The sequence below is a fragment of the Bicyclus anynana genome, chromosome 15 (genome assembly GCF_947172395.1).
Source record: "Bicyclus anynana chromosome 15, ilBicAnyn1.1, whole genome shotgun sequence".
Lineage (NCBI taxonomy): Eukaryota > Metazoa > Arthropoda > Insecta > Lepidoptera > Nymphalidae > Bicyclus > Bicyclus anynana.
This window is the reverse complement of record NC_069097.1, coordinates 180,612-203,044: the sequence shown is the minus strand read 5'-3', so window position 1 is coordinate 203,044 and position 22,433 is coordinate 180,612. Positions and strand designations below refer to the sequence as shown.

The 22,433-nt window shown below is 42.1% G+C and overlaps 1 protein-coding gene and 1 long non-coding RNA gene across 2 annotated transcripts in view; one reads left to right on the top strand and one right to left on the bottom strand.

Moving 5' to 3' along the window:
• The window catches only part of LOC112043410 (uncharacterized), a 38,752-nt gene that overhangs the window by 1,738 nt on the left and 14,581 nt on the right, over positions 1-22,433 (top strand). Inside the window, exon 2 of the mRNA XM_024078811.2 lies at positions 267-511. Coding sequence (XP_023934579.1) covers positions 267-511 — 245 coding nt within the window. The remainder of the gene's footprint in view (positions 1-266; positions 512-22,433) is intronic.
• Positions 3,163-22,407, bottom strand: LOC128198779 (uncharacterized). Its single transcript, XR_008251483.1, has 2 exons — positions 16,718-22,407; positions 3,163-16,468 (listed from the first exon to the last, which is right to left on the bottom strand). It is a non-coding gene; the product is annotated as an uncharacterized LOC128198779 (long non-coding RNA).

The window sequence follows — 22,433 nt, the reverse complement described above, 5'->3', positions numbered from 1 at the left end:
ATAATATAGTCATCTATAGTGAGATGTCAGACAGTTCTGTTGTTGGTATAGTCGGATGCAAACTTTTTGACTTTTCAATAAAGTATTATAGGTAAAAAAACAAAAAACATACATACAGCCGAACGTAGAACCTCCTCCTTTTTGGAAGTCGGTTAATAAAACCAGTGCTGCTTAACTAGTTGACTAAAAATAAAATATATAAAATTGAATTAGAAAGTAGAAGTAAGTCAGCAATGAAGACTTGTTGATGAGGGCTGGGCCCGCAGATCGGCAGCAGCGCTCGGCGGAGGAGCTGCGGCGCTGCCTGGACTACGTGTCGCAGCACGCGCACGTGCTGGAGTCCGTGCTGCGCTCGGCGGCGGGCGACGGCGCGCCGCTGGCGGGCGCGCTGGTGCGCCAGGCGGCGGCGCTGCAGCGCTGCATGGCGCAGTGCGTGGCCAACGCGGCGCGCATCCGCCAGCTGCTCACCGCCGCGCACCGCCCGCAGATGGACACCATGCTCGCCAAGATGGTGAGTGTTCGCAGTCCCCTGCACCGACGAGCAGGTGACCCGTCCTAGGATATGGACCAGATGTCAATAATAATAACCGGAACTGGGGGCTCAACGTACCCTCCGAAGCTCGGATGTAACAAGTGAATTTTTTGAAAAAAACCCAGGAAGAACTAGAACCCAGGGCCTCGACTGAGATCCAAAGGTACATAGGCTAACCACTGGACCCACGAAGCAGCTGAGACAGATGACCCAACTGAAGGTAAGTGGAAACTCTTCTCCTATATCAAATCAACAATTTGCGGGGCCCGCGCGCTACTCGTCGCACGGTATGCTCCAGGGCATCACATTCGATTCCGTTATACTGAAGCATGACTTTTAAACATCATGTGCCTGTTATTTTTTGCTCTTGAGGTCGTAACACAGCGACGCTAAATTATCACTAAGAGCTCTAGGTAGTCGTACCAAACAATCCACTAATAAAATAAACGAATCCTGCAGCTCAGATCGCTCCGTATCCGTAACAATCAGTTTCTTGCACTCTGCCAGCTAAAAAATTAAACTAATGCACAAAAAGATAATTCTTAAGTACAACATGTCACTCCCATAAGAATTAGACGAATTTACCGACACTACATAACGTTGAAACGTTAACGGTTTAAATGTAATGCATTCGAAACAATTATTCTTTCTTCATCGGGTAACAGTTAGACTTCCCTACTAATGTTATAAATGCGAAAGTAAGTATGTTTGTTCTTTTTGCGGCTAAACCGCTAAACCAATTTGGATGAGGTATACCTAAAGGTAAATTGCACCTTGGAGCAAAACATAGGCTACTTTTTATCCCAGAAAAATCAATGATATCGCGGGATTTGTAATGAACAGAATGATCCTAACATTTAACAAGTCTCGTATATAAGTAATCTAATAATAATAATTTCTTGTGTCGATTCGTTGAATTGACTTGACTGACATTTCAACAAACTTCGATAATAATATTTAACGATCTTCAACCAAACTAGTTTTTGTCGAGTCTCACATGTAATATAATTTTCCTCGTAATTTGATCTGTTTTACAATTAATTTGATGAAAAGGAAAAAAAATATACAATCACATGTGATCATATTTGATGTTATCCTGTCTGTGGTGTAGAAAGATTTATGGAAGCTGCCGAACCGACAATTTCCAGCCAGTTATGTTGGCATCGACACGCGTGCATCGGCAGGAAGAAATGCTTCACACGATCACGATTATCGAGAGAAAGCAGTTAAGCTGCACATTTTTGTATTGGTTTTTACCATCCATTGTCTGAGTCGCATGATTCAACTCACTGTGACCCCTTTCCACGTTCTGTTTGTCGCTGTAATTAACACCACATCATGACGAGCTTGTCTCGACGTAGGTACGTTGTTTACTTTGGAACGATTCGTACAAAAACTACCCGTCCACGCTCGTCGTTAAGTTGCACCATTCAGACCAGCATATTTGTCGTCGACAAATTATAAGACTAAATAAAGAATTGCAAGAGAGTATTGCAATAATTTAGAGTAGTTTGGTGGGAAGCTTCGGCCGTGGCTAGTGCACCCTACCGGCAAAGACGTACCGCCAAGCGATTTAGCGTTCCGGTGCGATGCCGTGTGGCGTGTGGGGTGTGGATTTTCATCCTCCTCCTAACAAGTTAGCCCGCTTCCATCTTAGACTGCATCATCACTTACCATGAGGTGAGATTGTAGTCAAGGGCTAACTTGTAAAGAATAAAAATAAAAAGCTTTTACGACTAATTGAAAGGGAATGGGAAATGGTAATTGATCATATTTAAAAGATATGGCAAATATTCTTTTTAAAAAAATGTTAACAAAATCCGAATTACTTAGTTTTAATTTGTACGTCTCGCATATAGCTCGACGGTCGCGGGCCAGCGGAGTACGTTTTAGAAGCGGCGTGTCGTTAAAAGGTTTTGCCGTGAAAGCGCTCATTAGTTGAATCTTGAAGAGCCCTTAGCTGCGCTGTCTACCGCTGCGCTTACGGCGCCCTGTCGATCGGGCCACGACACTGTCGGACACTAGACTGATTCTAGTACTCCACACAGAACGCTAAATAAATAGTATATATTTACATCAGTATTATCAGCTTTTTTCATAATCCTAATCAATTAAAATCAACAAGTCAAAATTCCATCCCACGTACCAAGGCGGGCTACCTTTTCTAGAGAGTCGCGGATTTGGTGCTTAGACCTTGCGCGTACGATCGGCGGGTGCTAATATTTAATTGTGCAGTGATTAATTATTATCAGATGGTAATGATCGTAACCAGGAGCAATTAACGCGTGCTCTCGCTCGCGTGTCTTAGCACAGAGACGTATCAGTAGGTACGTACTACCTACTATAGTCTGGCAAGTTCGTTGATAACACTCCCATGATATGCGGGCGACGGGCGGATAGACTGCGCGGGTGTGAAATCGTGCGTGCGGGGAAGTGACGTGCATCAGTCTTGGGTTTTTCATTCATCGTTACACACCCCCGTCCCGCGCGCAACATTGGAAGTGTTACGAACGAAGCCAATCTATAACTGTCCGCGCGGCTGTTTTTGTAATTCCTTGAAAGGTAAAAAACCAACCAGACAAAGATGATTGAATATTTAAACTCAAAGTCCGTAGAATTTTTTTTATAAATAATAAATAAATAAATATACTTAAACAATACACATCACTATTTAGCCCCAAAGTAAGCATACAGAGTAGCTTGTGTTATGGGTGCTAAGATAGTTGATATTATAATATTCATATACATTTATATACTACATATAAATACTTATATAATGTATAAATACACAGACACTGGAAAACACCCATGCTCATCACACAAATATTTTCCAGTTGTGGGAATCGAACCCACGGCCGTGGATGCAGAAAGCAGGGTCACTACCCACTGCGCCACGCGGCCGTCAAAGAATAGCGCCGCCGCCGCGCCGTAGAATGTTATGTGAATAGAGAGTAAAGGCGCAGGTTCAAATAATAAGATTCTGCAGAACTTCACGTTTCTACTCTACGTCTACTTTAAAACTTATAACGCACAGCCACACAATACACGGCAAGAAGTAGCGCGTCACCAGTCGCCACTGACGCTGACCGTGTCGTGGCCCGGCGCAGGCTCGGAGACGAGTTGTCTGCAGACGAGTCGCTACTGAGCCGCGGGCGCTGAACATCGTCTGCGAACATCACTAAGTGTACAGCACTTGCGCTGCACTTCGTACGTACAGTTTAGCATTTGTCATTGATTGTGCGGCGGTGCGCTCACTATCTCGTGCGGAATCTTCTCAGTTCTCACGTTTTTGCGACGGGAGCGGTGCTTTTCACAAGCCACTACAGGACCAGGCCTCCTTATAAGGGGGATATACGGCTTAGACCCTCCACACTGTTCCCTTGTGAATTGACGGGCTATACAATGTGTTATCTACTTTAAATAACCTCAGTTAAACATTGAACGATGTACACGTATAACCGTATGTAATAAATTAATAACAGCATAACACAATTCTCATCAAGTTTCAATTGTTTCACTTCAAGTACCTTGAAGTAAAACAATTGAATAATAATAATAATAGTGGCTTGAGTTTTTAATAAATAGCTTAAAGATAATGCTTTTTCAATCTATCCTAAGATAGTACAGCGTGTCGAGCTCGTAAACTACCCTACATAATACATTAGCTCTAGTGCAAATCTCGTACTAGAGCTGCTGCTCGCTGTAGGCAGCGGGCGAGCGGCCATTGTTCAGCGTTCCCACAATTAAGTGTCGTTGCGTATTACATCCTTCAAAACATATGCGAGGTGAACGCGTCTGAGCTGGAAGTTATAATTACACGAATTGTACAGCTAAGTACACAACGTCGTAGTCACATGGGCCCGATGTCGCATCGTCTCCGCGTAGCGTATTCTGTTACCATGTGAACTTTGATTTCGTCTCCATCTCTCACTGTCTATAGTACCGTGATGGAGACGAATGCGAAAGTCTCACTGACGAGTTGTAAAAATGTGGTAACAGAATAGCTACAGGTGCTGCTTGAACGATGCCACAGTCGTGTTGTGGTCTTCAGAGCTACTGGCGCGTGCACAGAGCTGATTAGTAACATAAGTACGCTTGTTCTAATGCTTGTAGCACGCAGCAGCCGTGGAGTCAGATGTAGGTTGAGCATCATCCGGCTAGTATTTGTAGCTGTATATTGCAGTTTCCTTAAAGATACGACTGTCTTAGCATTCCATGCACGTGTTTACCGTGCGGCTGCCGGGTTCGGATTCCAGCAGAGAGAAAATCCCGGGAGTTGTGTAGGTTCAACACTCACCCTCGTCGCTTGTGTTGTTCTCCCATACTTCCTGCTCAACCAAACTACATAAATGATCCTTGAAAACAACTTGTAAATGACGCTGACGCACCGACCTACTCGTGCTAAAATTCAAAACCCCGAGAACCGCTCCGATTGCCTATCTAATTGCGTTACTACAGGTCGGTGGAAACTATCCTTACGGGATCCAAATTCTTTAAGTCAGGATTCTACTACAGCAGCTTTGGATACCTGAAATTAAATTATTCCAAGAGCTCGTTACGAGTAATGGGTACATAATATATGTAATTGTATCCCTCGGAGCTATGTCATTTTCCTTTGAGTAATTGTTAAGATCGCTGCTTAATTTAATTATATACATAATTATGTACATATAATCTACATCGAAAAATATAGCCCTTCAAGGGTTGTTGATCACTTAAACAATAGGTTGCCACAAAAGATTTTCATTTGCGATATCATGTAAGGGCGAGTACAGTAGAGGTGTTATTAATTGGCTTGTAGGTCGTTGGCTCGTGTGTTGTGACACGCTCGGCGGCGACTATTGTCTGCCAACCAGTTGTTGTACCTACTCTAGCTGTTGGTTGTTGGCGTGATGTGGGCCCCGCGCGGAACAAACTATTCTGCGTGGCGAGGGACTAATATGATCAAATGTGAGCAAAAATGTTTGGGGACTTTAACCGTAATTTGTTAATTTTTAGAAGTTGTTACTTTTACACTGTTTGTAGCTTATGGACATTGTTACCATGGGCCTACTGTAATCCTGCGACGTAACTCCGTATCAGTCACTCCCTTATAACTGACAGGCATTACAAAAGAGAGCAGGCCTGTGACGTAGTTGGCTATTAAAAATATGGTGCTAAGCATTATGTAGTGTCAATTAAAGATAAAAATTTTCGAAATTAAGTAAATAGTAAATTACGTAAATGTATAAATGTCCTGCGAGAGGCGCAAGGTGCGAAGCGCGGGCCACGCGCGGTCACAAAAGGCTTCGTATATACAGCTCGTCCGGAATGACTTGACACCTGGCTCGAATGATGTTTGTACTGTTTGTATTTATGTTTGGTAGCCAGGTGTCAAGTTAACGCGCACGGGCATAACTTTTCCACATTTTTATTATTTTATTCAGCGAAACGTTAACAGTTAAACTTGTAATTAGCACTTAAATTTGAGAGTGTGTGACTTTTTATTTCTTGGATAATTTTATTTGTGCACCTAAAACGACTGCTCCATTTCATGGAAAATTGCGATTGTTCGCAACAGTCAAACAGTAAATTCCAAGTTCACGTGTAGGACGGCACGTATTATATTGTCGGTATTGCAATTGAAGTTATAGAGCATTACATATTTCAATAGCCAATTAACGGTGCTTTTGTCTAGTTGGTGATGCCGCTCACAGGAGATCTGTGCTAGCGAGGTGTGAGTGGTAGTTTGTGTCACTCCACCTTTCAAATGTTGATCCTTAGTACTTTGTAATACCCGTGAGGCGGAAAGATGTTCTGCTGACACAATCATAATAGCTCATATCTGACGTGTGCAGCTTTCACCCCGCCTCGCGCAATGCCTATTGTTGTATTGCGTGATGTGTCCGGTGTGTGGTGTCCCGCACGCTGTCACATCACGCTGCCTGCAGTGAACACTTGTGACGAACCAATCATCCATCCGCATTATATGTATAAAAATCTAGACAAGTTTGGAGGCAAACTCCTGCGAAACGGCTTGGCTTGAGTTTTTCATAGGCATATACTGTAGGTCTAAGACTAGGTAGTAAACTAATCTTTGCCCTCCTCCCATCCTCCATTATATAATCGCGATTTTAGTATTTTTGTATAACAGAGCAACGTTTGCCGGATCAGCTACTACGAGTACGAGTATATTAATAAAGTGGTCGAGCGGTCAAGTGTGTACTCTGCGCTCGGCGCGGTGGTCGCTAACCGCAGGGTTAGTGTGTTCGGTCATGAAACTTGAGAACTGGGTCACTGTGACTCATACCAGATGTATATTACTGATTTACAGAGTATAAAAAGACATCCTAAGACACACAAACCCGCCAACCTGCAACGTGCTATAGATAGCGAAATTTCTTTGCTGTGCCCAACAAAATATAATAGTTTAATAGGAAACACGGCTAAAATTCACGTGATACAACGTCGGAATATGCCCTATTAGTTTTGAACCCATACGGGGCCCTTAGACATGAGCTGGTTCTTGCAACGCGGCACGATTCAAACTGAATCATAACAAATTAATATGAATAAACTCACGATAGTGTAAATTCTGCTGCTGCTGAGCTCAGCACAGTTTCTCAACAGGTGGGCCTGAAAACGAATACGGCCAAAACAAAAATAATGTGTAATGCTCATGTTTCGCTCCACCCAGTTATAGTTGAGAACGCTGCACTCGAAATTGTAAACGAATACATATATGTATAATAGTATCATCTTTAGCCTTATCACAATAACCATAATGTAATAATTAAACAAATAAAAAACCCGACTGCATAAAGTATAAAAAAACTGAAAATAAAAAAAAAAAACAAGCTCAGTCCAGAAGTGTAGAAAGCAATTAGAAAACAGTCGGGACCTTAGATATTGGATAGAATGATTTTCTTCTATAATATTTAATAGGTCCCGACTGTACTGGTGGTGTGGAGTGTAGCTCCTTCGAGGTTACGCCGCCATTTCTAATGCTAGACTAATTGCTACAAATGTATGTTTCCAGAGCATTCTCAAAATATTCTTCTCATAAATAAGTGTATAAGCTTTCATTCAAGCAATATTGTAGTCCCAAAAATATTGTTTACTCATTAATACCATCGTCTTCACTGTTTTCAAGTTTAATAAAAAAAAAATTATATGAGTATAGTGGGTAAGGATATGTGAGTGGGAATAGTTTGCGTCAATGCCTCTGATAATCGAAGCCAAGCTTTCCACTGTGGCAGTAGTAGCAAGGGCGCGCGCACAAAAACTGCAACGATGTCAACATGTCAGCGGTAACCGGCCGGCGGCAGCACACAAGGCAGGCGCCGGCACCGGTTGTGCTGTACCGTGCTGGGACTGGCTGCGTCAACGTTTGCCTTATTGAATATGGTATCACGAGATTTGGAGCATGTACCTATTTCACGACATTCGATGCGTTATATAAAAGCCGTCTACAAAGACGATACCAATAATTACTAATGCTAATGATCTTTATTGACTGGAAAATTCGTTTTGATTTCAACTTTGGTATTGACTGAATGATTGAATCACAATAGTGAAAGTGCGTATTTGTGTTGTTTCAATAACAACAACAACAACATTGTTGTCGTAACAAAAACTTGTAGGCTTACAAATAATATTAAGGTCCAGGGCGCTTGGGATCGGCGCTGAGACTGCTCACTCAACTGTTCAGCCTACCCGCTGGTGCACGCTGACTGTTCATCTCTGTGCAGTGCAGTTCACACATCGGCGTGTTACTGTAATCGCTGCTGCACAATAGCCGACGTTTCGCAATTAACAACTGCTTCTGAAATCATTCAACTCTCTCGAGAAGGGTTGCGATAGTTTCGTGCGACGTGAACGCATTACTATGCACCTTTCAACCTTTTACATGGTAGATATGTAGCGTGACGGTGTCACAGCTCTATCACCATTGCAGAGGATTTGAAAATGTTGCGTGGACCTCGCCGGAAACTGAACAGCTTTCACTCTTAGTTTAAAATCGATGAGAAACAAATAGGTACGAAGTTTCGTTGTAAGGTTTCTTGCTTGTTTGTTTAATGACTTGCATTTATCATATCATACGTATACAGAGACTATAACAATCGTAATAACATAAATAACTCGTAAATAAATAACGTAATAACTCTGAATCTCAGCTTTAGCTAGTTTTCGTGTGACGTGCCATAAAAAGTTCGTACAATGAGTGCGTGGAATCTTGATTCTTCCGTATTGAGTGATGAGTATTTTATTTTATTCACATCTTTAATAAGTGTACATAGAAAATAGCCTGTTTTACCTACTGCCAATGGCACTAATAGTAAAGTAATGGGTACCAGGGTTTGTATAAGATGTAGAACTCCGGAAAGAGACATAATTCCTGAACGGCTAAAGTGGAGCGAAAGTTCTACGGCCATTTCCTTTAACGGGTTTCACAACTGTAGACGTTGATACATCGTCGAAAGTGTACATTTCTGACAGCACTTGTGTTGCAGCGAAATAATGCGTCGCTAATGATGTTGAGCTCGTACCAGAACTACTCGCCGAGATTAAGGTTGGCTTCACACGGGCCACGGCACAGACTTTAGTCTGTGCAGCGTGTTTGAGAAGTCATACGTTGGTGTACAGAGATGTGTAGACATGAGACGGTGTCAGACATCACTGTGAAGAGTGTAGACCACGCGTAGACTTTGTCAGACTTTGACGTGTCAGTTTATAGTCAACTTGGTTTAACTTTAAATAAAGTTAGTATCATAATCTGTCAACAAAATTGTGCTCTTATTTGTAAAAGTACCTTCCAAGCTGCCTGAAAATTGAAGTCGTAACTTGTCTCTACGAAGTCCTAGCTCTAACTTTTGTCTGCGCAACCGTTTGCATAGCGAAAGTGTGTGCCGTGTGGTCACGCTATAAGTCATTGCTTCGGGATAAGTCATTGCTGCTTTTTAGTTCTCTAGTTCTCTTCTCAATTACTTACGTATTTATTGAAATGAAATATTTTAAATACGTTCATTTCAATGAATAAATATCCTTTTATGTAATCTAGTTGAGTTTTTTGCAACGTTTCGTTCTCAATGAATACTGAGAATCATGCTGTTTGGAGGTCGTGTGCAAACGAAGCTAGTACCTATCAGTTTGAGAACTGGTTGGCGTGTGGCTGGTATAAATTTCAACACATTGATTTAAAAAGGACTGAAAGATTGTAAAGTCTATAAGTGGATGCTCGAGATTTTACAATCTTCCAGTCCGGTTTAAATCAATGTGTTAAAACACATTTATAAAGTCTACTAGTGAACGCCCGCGACTTCGAACGCGTGAAATTCTGTTTTTTATAAATCCCACGAAAATCACAGACTTTTAGGGAATAAAAGTAGCATAGGTATGTTCCAAGGTCCAATTTAACAAGTGGCATCTAAATCGGTTTAGCCGTTTAGCCGTGAAAAGGTAACAGACAGACAAACAGACTTCCTTTCGCATTAACGAGTATAATATTAGTATGAATGTTATATGTTGAAATATATGATTGAGGGATTTTTCAATTACAATACAAGGGCCTCATTCCCTTCACGACATTTCGACTGACTTCCATCTTCACTCGAGAAATAGAGTAATTTATAATTTGCACCTAATTAACATTTTTATCAATTGGTGAGGTTTAAGGAAAATCTTGTACATTTGAGTAGAGGGTAGAATCATTACAAAATTTGAAGTTATCTGTAAATTGGTCGCAATACGCGGCCCGCAAGCTTAGTTTAATAGTGCTGACTTTCAAAAACGTTCAGCTTAACCCAGAGCCACGAGTGTTGGTGCGAAAGTTATGTCTTCCTGTTCTGCGTGTTTGTGTAACTTTTCCTCCGGTAACTTTCACGAAAGCGTTGAAATTGTCACCCGTCAAAACTGCGTTGATGCGCCCTGGCACCGGACGGACAGTATTCTTATCGCTTTACAATAATAAACGCTGCCTCGTTGGTGGTGGTTAGACTGTGTGACGTCGGATCATGAGGTCCTAGGTTTGAACTTGGGTCAGGCTATGAGATACTGAGTTTTCATTTGTTATTAGTCGTTAATAAATTGAACATTATTACCCAAAGCCCGCCAATCCGTATTGATGCTGTGTGGTGGGTGTAAGCTCCACATCCCCTCTCCTACAAGGAGGGAGGCCTGGCCTTGTGATGGGTCCTTAATGGTAATGATGACAACAGTATAATGATCTACTATTTCTGAAGTTATCAGTTATTTCTTTAACAATAATACAGTCGGAGATAAGCATTGAGCGGTGCAAGCGATGCGGACAAGGCTGCCGGATCGCTGACGGGCAACTTTTTGCTCATAATTCGTGCTCGTTCGTGTGTACTTCGTAATTTCCGCGCAACCATTCTGCTGCGGCTGCGGTTTCTAATATGACCACAGATCGTCTAGACCGTGGTCATGGTGCGTTTTGGCCAATCTCCTTGTGAGTTGTAATAGTCCTCATTGCGTCATACAATAAGAAACTTCATAAAAACTTAATTTTCCATCCACCGTAGGCTTGACACATTAAGTCCTCATCCGCACGAGAGTTTTTTTAACGGACGTTAAAAGTGTTCAAATATAGTATGAAGTTAAATGAAGGTCTGTTTCCAACGTCCAAAATTGAAAAAGCAACACTGCTCGAAAAAACGTTGTCGTGTGAACATATGTGAACTTGGGAATGCATTTGTTGTATTTAAAGACTTTTTAAGGTCCATTAATAATCTCTCGAGCGTTCGAGTCATAATATTTTAGCATGATTGTGTTAATAGTACTATGACTGGGAGATATGCCACCCAGAATTGAAATGTAAGTTGCAATCTAATAAGGATGTACAAACAGTCGTCGCGTCCCCCTGTCCCGTGCACCGACTGATTGCATCGCGCCGTCGGACGCGCCACACACTCACCGACTCCAGCAGGCCTGATGCTGGTACACTCTTGATTAATGCAATTAAGTTTGATAGCTGATAGCTTTAGATGTATTGCACTTATACCCTCATTCCAGTCCAGTTGATGAAGTTTTTTGTAGTTGAATCTTGTAATTTGTGACGTCTCTTGATTTGCGCTACAATTTGCAATTTCAGGGGTCTCTACAATCCGTATGTGAATATCCGGAGCCATATAAGGGTACAAGGGCAAAACAATCAATATACGCGATGTTGATAACCGCTAAATATTCCAATTTCAATTGCAGTTCACCTCGTCAATGTGGTAACTGTCCGCGGGTCGATGCAGACCACTCGAACGTTAAAGCGCGCTAACGAGTTCCAAGTCGGCTTGTCCGTAGATGCGTGACGGACGAGCACGCGTGGCGAGCGGTAATCACCGTGCCGACTTATTGAGGGGGCCGGGAGGTGCCCGTGCCGAGAGTCGTGACCCCACCGACACTGTATACATACATCTATACCCCACCCCAACTGCCCGAACTGCTATTAAGAATTTCTAAGAAAAAAGAAAAGCTCGTATTTAATTGGTAGAACTAAGACTCGAAACCTCGAGTTGGAAAGCAAAAACCTCAAACCAATATTCGCATTTCGCGCAGATATTAGTTGTTTTGCATATTACTAATGTCTGCAGGACGAAGTCGCAAGTGGCCGTAGATCTTTGACCTCACTTCAGGGTATCGTCTGCGCCGTCTGCTCTGCGGGCGAGCGGCGCCGCCGGAACCGCGTCCCGCCGTCTACCGTCTAGCCGATGGCATTTTAAAATTGCTGTTGAAGTGATATTTCACTGTGAACTGCTTCACGAGGACTCATATCACGTACTCTACATCATTTCTTTAGTTTAAAGTCTGGTATTCTTGGCAGCGGACGTTCTACCGATCGCTTTATTGACATTCCACTTCAACTGTTTAAGTTAAACAGGATATATAAGCAGACGTCTTTCGAAATGTAGGTTGTAGAAAATCAGTGTTTATCAATGCGATATGTTTTAACAATAATTCCTTTGTTAACTAGTGTGTGATGTTGCGAATAACTTAGTTATCGAGTGCGCACCAACTGTAATACAAGCGAATGTTCGATATTTATGGAGATGCTTTTGTGAACACGAGCGAAACTTGTGTTGTACAACTTTTGCGGAATATCGAACTTGTTTCTTTTTGTAGTTTGCTTTCTTTGACGCCCTTTTGGAGTTACTTGAGATATTGAAAAACTTTGTTCGTCTTCCCTAACAGAGGGTGCGGTGTTGCCGTGTGAAACTTGTAGTCCCATATTCGTTTTCTGGTCAACTAATATATTGATGTCTTCTGCGAGCGATTATAATAAATGAGCTCTATCTCGCGTTTCTATGTTAGTGAGCATACAGGCATACTCATCCAGAAGCCTTGTATAGCCTATATGTATATACGATAGAGTCATTGTAGGAATTTAATGACGCTTCGCTCTTTAACCTATCCTTTAATAAACACAATACCTTTCCGTACTACCGCCGGGTTATCGAAAGGTGATATCACCGTGATGTACCTTGCAATCGAGTACAAAAACCTAATGTCAAACAAAAAGAGTATGATTGTGACAAATTGATTTGTAATGAAACACGAGGAGTAGGTCGCGAGCGGGCCCGGCACAATGTGCTCGTAAGCGAATTGTTTTTGCGAGCACGAACCGAACGTTTTTGTGCGAGCCATGTATTGTCGCTTCGCTCGGGGCGAACGTTTTTGTGCGAGCTCTGCATTTACATAAGAGATGTTTTTGTCGGCGGTTATGTCTTCCACTGCTCGCAGTGTTACGTCACAGCAGCGCTGCAGCCGCGGTCGCAGACGAAGTGCCTTTGTATGTAGTGTATGGATGGCGGCAGAGACGCTCCTGTGCACTCGTATTGTCTTCTTCACGACCATTTCAATTTTTGTTGTTTTACAGTTGATCGTAATATCGTATTACGTGAATGTATTGCATATTTAATTGTTTGATAGAATATTGTTATGTTATTCGTAAAACAGGTTAATGAACATTTTATATTGGCTATCTTTACTCTATTAACCACCTTAATAAACATTAAGTGAATACAACAGCGTATATCGTACTAATATAGTGATATTAAATCGCAGACGTGTTTGATCTAAATCTTAATCGGCAATTATAGCTCATCGGCGAATTAAGCTGATCCGCCGATAGCTGCCGGCGCCCTGGGCTCGTTATCGACGCAATCGTGTCGATAGCGCTATTGAGGACGTCAACAGTGAGCGGACTGATAGCGCGGACAGGTGAGCGACCTGCCACCCGCCGCGACGCTGGGGGGCTGCGTCCCCGGGGCGTACCGAGAGTGTACTGGTTAATAGTTTAACATTTGGGGCACTTCGTTATACGCCACGATATATGTATACTCAGACTGGTAAAGTTGTAGAGGAGTTGTACCGTCCGAAGTGTGTAGAGAGCACAAAGTGGCGACTGGCGGTGGCGGGCACGCTCGGCCGACGCGAGCCGGTAAAGGTAAAAGTATGAGCGCTATTGTGCGAGGGCCCAATTGTCATATCTCGTACGGATTAGCATATGAGCGGAAATTCACTTTCTAAATGTAATAATAGCTAATGCGCTGGCGGACAGTTGGGTGTACCGCGATGTACAAATTTGAAGAAATTTTCAATCGCCAGCAGCTCAATAAATCGGAAATCGGTGTCTAATCTTTTTTTTTTACAAGTTAGTCCTTGACTACAATTTCACCTGATGGTAAGTGATGATGCAATCTAAGATGGAAGCAGACTAACTTGTTAGGAGGAGGATGAAAATTCACAACCCTTTCGGTTTCTACACGACATCTTATGGAAACGCTAGATTGCTTAGCGGTTACGTCTTTGACCGTAGGGTGGTAACTGACCACGGCTAAAGTCTCCCACCAGTCAGACCAGGACCAATTAAGAAAACCTCAATCGGCCCAGCCGGGGATCGAACCCAGGACCTTCGTCTTGTAAATCCACCGCGCATACCACTGTGCAACGTGTCGTCGATCACAGGTGACCGTCAAAGTCGTCAATCGATTCCGGTAACCTGAATTCTGTATTCCGAATCGCTTTATCATTAACACCCACTAACGATTGTAGCCCCAAAGGCATTACTAGCTGTGGCATTACGCGTAAACTCCGTAGTTTACCGTCTCCTACGATGAGAGAAGCTGTGAAAAAGATGATGATGATGATAATAATTAAAATAAAAGGACCATCGATATATCGACTTGACTCAAAAGTTTAAACACTCGTGGTACACGGTGCGTTGCTGAATGCTGAGCTCAAAATAAAGCTTTATATTATATTTGCTCGTATTTCCTAATCGTAGAGAAAGTTCGCAATCAGCGAGATAAGCAGCTTCTAGCGAAGGTGTCCACTGGCTAGTGGGTGCTTCCACTATTGTTCTATAAGTACTTGCAGCTAAATTGTTATACTTAACGTTATTGGTAATGCCTTCAATCATTATTGCTAATAATCACCATCATAAACAGGTTTGTTTAAAAACTTTATTATAAATAATGGTCAAACGAACTTCCAAATGAAGTTATGATATGAGTTGCATCAAATATTTAATGTTTTTGAATTTTCTACTTGAATTTAGTTTAAATTGTATATGATCTTCAGATTACTTACGTACGTACTCGTATGATCGATCATTAGGTAAGATTGATCGAAATAACTTTAAACATATGAACCATTATTTCTTTTCTTTAATCCAATATTGCTTTCCTTTAATTTTTGTAGCGACATTGAAAATATTTCGTTCATAATTAGTTAAATGGTGTATTAAGTGGGTGTAAGCATAAGCAACTATATAGTGCACAAGTCTGCGACATGGGCGCTGCATTATGTCGCGCGCGTGGGCGCCGGCGCCGCTCGCCGCTCGCCGGTGAAAGCGCCTGCGCACCGGTAGGACCTAACGAATTTCCTAGAAAGCAGTTTTCCCAGACATATATGGAGGCGCGCCCGTCACGAGCCGCGATGCCTCGCACAGAGGCCGCAATTACTTACAATGACGCGGGCATTTTTGGCTTGGCCGTGGCTGTGAAGAACAACTGGGCACCTAACCGTGTGTAACACTAATTCTAAAACATGTACGGGAAAGACCTATCCCGTTGATGTATTGATTACGTGACATAGGGTAAGTCCAGGATAGATGCCCCACTTTTCGAAAATGCTAAATAACTCCGAATTTTATAATCTTAGAGGATTGCGTTCTTTGGGAGATATTAAATATATTTCTTAATGTTCTATATTATCTGAATCTTTTTGATATAGACTGTGTAGATTTTGTGTAAATTGTAATTTTATGGACCTCTAAAAAATGGGATAGACGCCTACTGTGGCGGATAGAAGACTTATCATGAAAAAACTTCTGAGGATAGGTGCCCTTAGTGGGAATTGGCGGCTTAGATTGAACATTGTAATTGGTTTGTTCTGTAATCAAACAACTACATATATTATTATAATCAGTATTTATGGTCAGTCATTTCCTTGCCATCTTTGTCAAAGTTATACTTTAGCTGTAGCTTTTTAGCAAACTGGTATGCTAACTGACGTATTGCTGTTCGGTCCAGCGGAAATCCAGCTTCTCCTAATTTGAATGTAAGAGCCACGAGTCGTTTTTTGTTATTACAGCATGTTTTCATAAAACAAATAAAAATAAATGCTGGATATATATAATTTTTTTCAGTAATAATCATGCCGGACAGTAACTACAATGATATGATGCAATACAATACAAAGTAAAAGTAATTCAAATTTAAAGCAACAACACATACAGTAACTTTGAAAATAAGAATTGCTGTTAACGGCAAATCTTCGTCTTAATATTTTAGATGGTATTCCTTATATTCTAGAAATCTGATTTACGCCTTTCTCTCTCTTTTTCATCTCTTCAAACTTTGCTAGCATACTGTCTTCGGTCTAGGTTACAGTACGAGGGACAACACCCTGTTTTCTTTTATATTTACGAGGTATTTTGCTCTTCTGCAACAACACAACACTTATAATAAACAGTTGGGGATAGTTGCCCTTAGAGGCATCTATCCTAATAAAAAACGGGGCAACTATACTTTTTGTAGGGGATAGATGCCCTTATCAATAAAAACAAAAGTTGAGTTTCAATTACTATAAAATCTATCAGTTTACATAGGCTAATCTTCAATGCAAGCAGACAAATAGAAAAAAAAATAAAATTATAAGCGAGAGAAAAAATACACTGTTGAAAGAACTTACGAATCTTATTTTGGCGCCTTTTATCGTCTCACCGCGGAACATTTTTACTCACATAGACGAAACGCATGCACTCCGGTCGAAATTCCTCCCGACACTAAGGTTTGCAGGGGGAGGACTCGTTACCTACAGTAAAATTTAACTCCTACAGTGCTCCTAACATAGTGAAATGAAAATCAAGTCATCTATCCCACTGGGGCATGTATCCTGGAATTACCCTACCTATCGATAACGAATGTCATTCCATACAAGTTTTAATTATCGAAGCGTTAGCGATTGTAGAGAAGTCGATGAGTAACATGGCGGGAAGCCCTAGTGTTGTTCTATCGCCGCACCGCTGAACGAACAGTGTCCTCGTTTATCATCACAATTTGCTAATATTAGTGCATTACAGATTGCTATTGTGTAAAATCTGTTCTATACAAGCACATGTAGGAGCGACTACAATGTGTTCCCGCTAGAACGGGACGTGCGATTTTTAGCGAAGACGAACACACAGTGAGCAGTCTTAACTTTTTGTAGTATAGCTAGCAGCTATGCGTATAAGAAATGAAGAAACGAAAATATTACGGATAACACTGACATAAGAATGGAAGCCTGTCCGGCTTCTTGCAGTGCGTGGTAAAGAGCCATGTCGTACAGTGCATTACATGCATGCGGAGCATTGCATCGTATCTAGGACAGAAATGATCGATAACATCAGTTAAGTACATTGCAACTGCAAATATTGTAAGTGTTGGACAATCCTGCCGTCCAGTGGCCTGAGGCCATCGCTCGAGCGTTTTGTACTTGACGATAGATATGTACCTACTCGCTGTCATGTACTTGTTGCATGTAACGATGCGCCTGCGAGTAAGTACCGTTTGTTTTGCCGTTGCCAGTTTTATACTATAATATTGTTAATGATAAACTTACAGTGGAATTCATAGACGTTGTAGGAACACTCCCAGGGGATTATTCAATCGCGGATTGTCAAATTCCCAAACCAATAGAAATTAAATTCGACACTCAGCAGCTGAATGATCCCCTCGGGGTGCCCCTACAACGTCTATGAATTCCACTGTTAGTGAATTACCTCGATCTGTGCCTAAATGGTATTATAATATTGTAAATAAGATACACGTTGTTTTCAATAAATAAAAGAAAATTACTGATTTTGATAAAACCGTTCTACTCGCTGGCAAAAATATCGAATTTCTTTCGAACCAAGGCATTTTGCATCGAAGTACTCCACTGAGCTCATCACATAAAGATGACGGGTTGACTCTTCAACGGCCGCGCCTCTACAGTGGTTCACATGAATAGTCAACTCTCGGAAGGAGCCGAGAAGCGGGTCGCGAGCGGGGCGCAGCAACAAGCAGTCTCGCGATAGATAACTAACATTACACTATCCACTAACCACATTATACATCTAAGTTGGCGAATGCTGTTTTAGAATAGAATAAGATCCAAATATTGGTCTATAAATAGTCTAGTTCAACCATTTGTTATCAATTTATCATCTTATCAGAAGTTTCGTAGTTGCAATCTATTATTGTAGGCTACTGTGCACATCTGTTGTTAAAAGCTAGATTTGATAAAAAAGTATTTTTCATTGGTTGAGACAGATTCTCACATCCAGTCATTTTCCCCGTTAGTTCAAGTTCTTGTACGTAAACCAAGTGTCGAAACGTCATATTGAGCGAAGTACACCGACGTCGGACGCAGGCGACGTGCTCGTAAATCAAAAAATCAGCCGCCGCTGTGGTGTCGTGATGAGCCAAGGTCTATTTCAGGATCAAAGCCGGCCGGTGTCGCGGTCGGGGTTAATTGCGCGCCGGCTCCGTGACGAGTCGCGAATTAGGATGAATGATCCTCGTTAACCTTAAAGCGGGCCGTTAGCGACAACTAAAGGACGCAGCACACGGGATACTTTTCGCATTGGCAGTTGTTCGGCAATCTCCAGTCGTGGCGACCTGGTCAAATGTGAAAACTTGACAGAATTTAGAAGCGGTTGGTCTTTAGAGGATCTAGATATCAGCATTTCTGCGAGCGACTTATTGCACCGATTCCCTTAATGGGTGCAATGTCAAAAGTTGTAATATAACCATCATTATCATATCAGCAGGCAAACGTTCACCTAAGGGCATTGGTATTTTGTGGAGTCTTCCGAACACCAAATCCGTACTGACACAGAAATAGAACGCAATAAATCAACTGGATCCGATGGAACCTTGCTGCAGGGTATCGCATGTAATACACATAGTGTCATACGCTGACGAAGCATAGCGCACATCGTATAGCAAAGGTACGAGTCATACGAGCCTTAGCTCAGAATACTCAGCAGTACAAGCTGCTAGCTACTGCAGAAGTAGCGCGTGTGCTGCTGCCCTTAGCGCGGTGACAACGAGGACGGTGTCATTTTACTATTAAAGGAAAATGAGAGCGCAAACTTGGTGCTGATTCGATTAAGTACAATTCCGAAAGAAAATTACGAAAAGAATTGCACCAATTTGTTAATTTACAGATGTCCAAGTGAAATATTTCTTACGAGGTGTGTACGTATTATGTTCATGAAACAATATACTTAACGCTTGAAATAGGTTATTGTAGTTTCAGGATTATTAGCTTAGTACTAAAATTTCTCAAGTCATACACCGTCCCGAATGTATCAAAACATTGCCATAAAAAGTTATCGTATCGCTAACGCTAACGATACGTTGACCGTGATAGCGATTGGCACACTTTCCGTTATCGCTGTAATCCGTGACACAATCGTCGGCGAGCTATCAGATCAATCGCTGCTAGGAAACCGACTCACGTTTGTTTATACTACTCATGCTCGTGTGTAGCTGTCGACACGTGTCATGTCGGAGCGTATCGCTGGCCCGGCATGAGCACGGATGCTGAGTGCTGCCGCGGCGGCTCGACGCAGACCACTTCCAGCCAGACGGCCTAGTTATTATTTATTTTAATTAGCATGCCCCAATTAATACATGTGAATTGTGAGTTTGTTTAATTAATAAATGAGCTTATTCGTCAGGCTAGTTGTCCGTGGTTCTGGCCGGCAGACGTTAGACGTATCTTTGTCTGAGTGTTTCCATAGTAAAGATGAGGCAATTCGCCGAAGAACTAAGTCTCCGATGTACCTCAGCTAGATGTGAAACTGAAGTGGCAATAGGCAATCAGTCGATGTTCGATAAGTTGATGGACAGGTCCTGAGATGCTGGAATGGCAACCCCGCTCAGAAAAGCGCAGCTCGTCCGGTGTTGCTCGTCCGGTGCGACTGAAACAGGGAGTTGCTAATCATAAGGCGGTTCAGGAAATAATATTCTTGGTAAATCCCTACAAAAGGCCAATGTGCAGCTGTGGACCCCCGCCGCTGATGTGATGATGATGATACATCGACGAGGGCGGAAAGGGATTTTATTTGATTACGCGCCTCAGACATAACTTTGAGTCGGCATGATTCATAAACATCTCAAAAACATTGTCATATTTCACAATTTATAATGAACAATTTGAATATCTAAAACTTCCTTAAGATTCATCTTATCTATTGGTAAAAACTGTACGAAAATTAATTGATTAGTTTTATTTTTACTTTATTGCATTGAGAGCTTTTGACAAAGGCCTTTTTATGAAACAAAGTCATAAAAAGGAAATGTAATTTTGCAACATGTAATACAAGTTTCGAACCAATCATCACTTTGTAAATGCAGTAAGGTTCCAAGTTCATAAAATTATTTATTTAGCTGCGCTATTTGCAACTGTATCATTTCTTAAGCTTGAAACTTAATCTGGCGCATGCTACACAGGCCGTGGTTACAAGTAGCTATTCCCATGGCAGGACGAGGCGGGAGCGGGCGCGGGGAGGGCGGTCGCTGTGACGCAGTTCGATGGTCCTTAACCTTGCTCCGACGGTGACCTAATTTTCTCCGGTGCGGACGGGCCACGAAATCCGCGCGATGAACGCCCCCGACGCACGTGAAAAAGTTTGGTCTCCTAACGTTCTATTAGCGGAAAATTTCATCAGCTATCGTTTCTTTCGATGGACGTCCAGAGTCCACGTACTCGTAGATTGTTTGTAGAGGCCACGGGTTTCCACACTATCGTCTGAAATCTTTGAACTGTTACCCTTTTGCTTATGCTTTGGTTAAGCCTGAGAATAAATTAAACATAAATCAGTTCTTAAGCGGCGTGATGCATGATGTATTTACGTATATAAAGTCTCGAAATGAATAAATTTTACTTGGTGCCGAGTCGTGACATGATTTTTTTCCGGGAAAATGAAAATTTGAGTGTGAGAATGAGGCCGTGCACTGAGCCCGCCCCGTGAGGTCTCGCTGCTTTGTTTAGTGTTCGTCACACCGCCACCCACAGCGCCCCCGCCTCATAGCAATCAGCCGCCGACCTACCTGCGTATTCTCCTCGTCACATATCTTCATACCTTGCAAGTTACAACACTCCGTAAGTCAGTATGTTCTCAATAGTTCGCCAGTTTTTTTGTTTTGCTACGTTAAAGCGTGTTTCACACCAGCACGTTAAAGCATGTTTCATACCAGGAAGCCGCTATGTTGTTATGGTCTTCTAGTTGCAAAATTAAACGATAAATTAGATAATACGCGCGTGGACAGCGATTACCTAGATTGAGCATCAGGATTGATCCTGTAATATCAACAACTGGATACCTTGCAGTAATATCTTGTAGTGTCGTTGTAAACACGAGATTGATCTTTCTAAAATTTACATTTTACAGGTTAGAACATGTAAGGGTTTATTGGTAAAGTCAACAATTGCAATGTGCCTAAGATACAAAATATCTCAGCACATATATATTCTGTGGAAACCTATTCAGCTGGCTTTTATATTCTTAAAGCGACTGATTCAGCAAATAGCTTAGCAGGGCTGCTTTTTCTTGATTTTGGTTTGGTCAACACACTTTTGCGTTAACGTCCGTAACTCCGGCTACTGTCCTCTGAGAGGTACTCGTATCTCTCGAGTTTAGTCAGTATCGTGAACAAAGCGTCGTTGTCTGAATTGAAAATTCACGGAATCATGTGTGTACCTAATGTGTTTGTGTGCTCGGTGCTCCGTGTACGCACAACGTTGCACGTGTGTGCACAATTAGCACGAGCGGTGCCTTGTGTGGAAGCTCGAGTGGCAGTAGGTGCTCACGGCGACCTTGAGCGACTCCGGAAGCACCAGTCTCCGACACCTGTTTTTGTTAAGCCTGACTATATTTTCGCTAATCGACTTATTAACTTCCGGTATAAATTTAATTACTACATTATTTTGACTAATAAATGCATTCGTATGAAGTTAAAACTTTGTTTTTACAGACGCCATACTCTTTTCTATAGGTATGTCCTGGCACGGACTTGTAATATTTTGGAAGGATGAGACGCCATCTGGTTAAGTACATATTTAACCGGATGGCGTCTCATCCCTTGCGTCCCAGTCGACAACGGATCTTTTAAGAAGGCTTTCAAAGAGTCACTCTCCGGATTGATGGAGCGATCTATGAGATAACGGAGCGCCAGCGTGATCGTGTCAGAAATGAGGAGGTCTTGGAGCACGAGGCGGCGGCGGCGGCGGATGTGACTAGACCCGATATCGCGCTGATCGCTATTATGAGATTCTTATGTCATAGCCATTGTTTTTGCGCGAAGGTTCCGCCCCATTTGTCGTGCATTTACATAATTTTATACTTGTTGTAGCTACCTACCTACATACATCC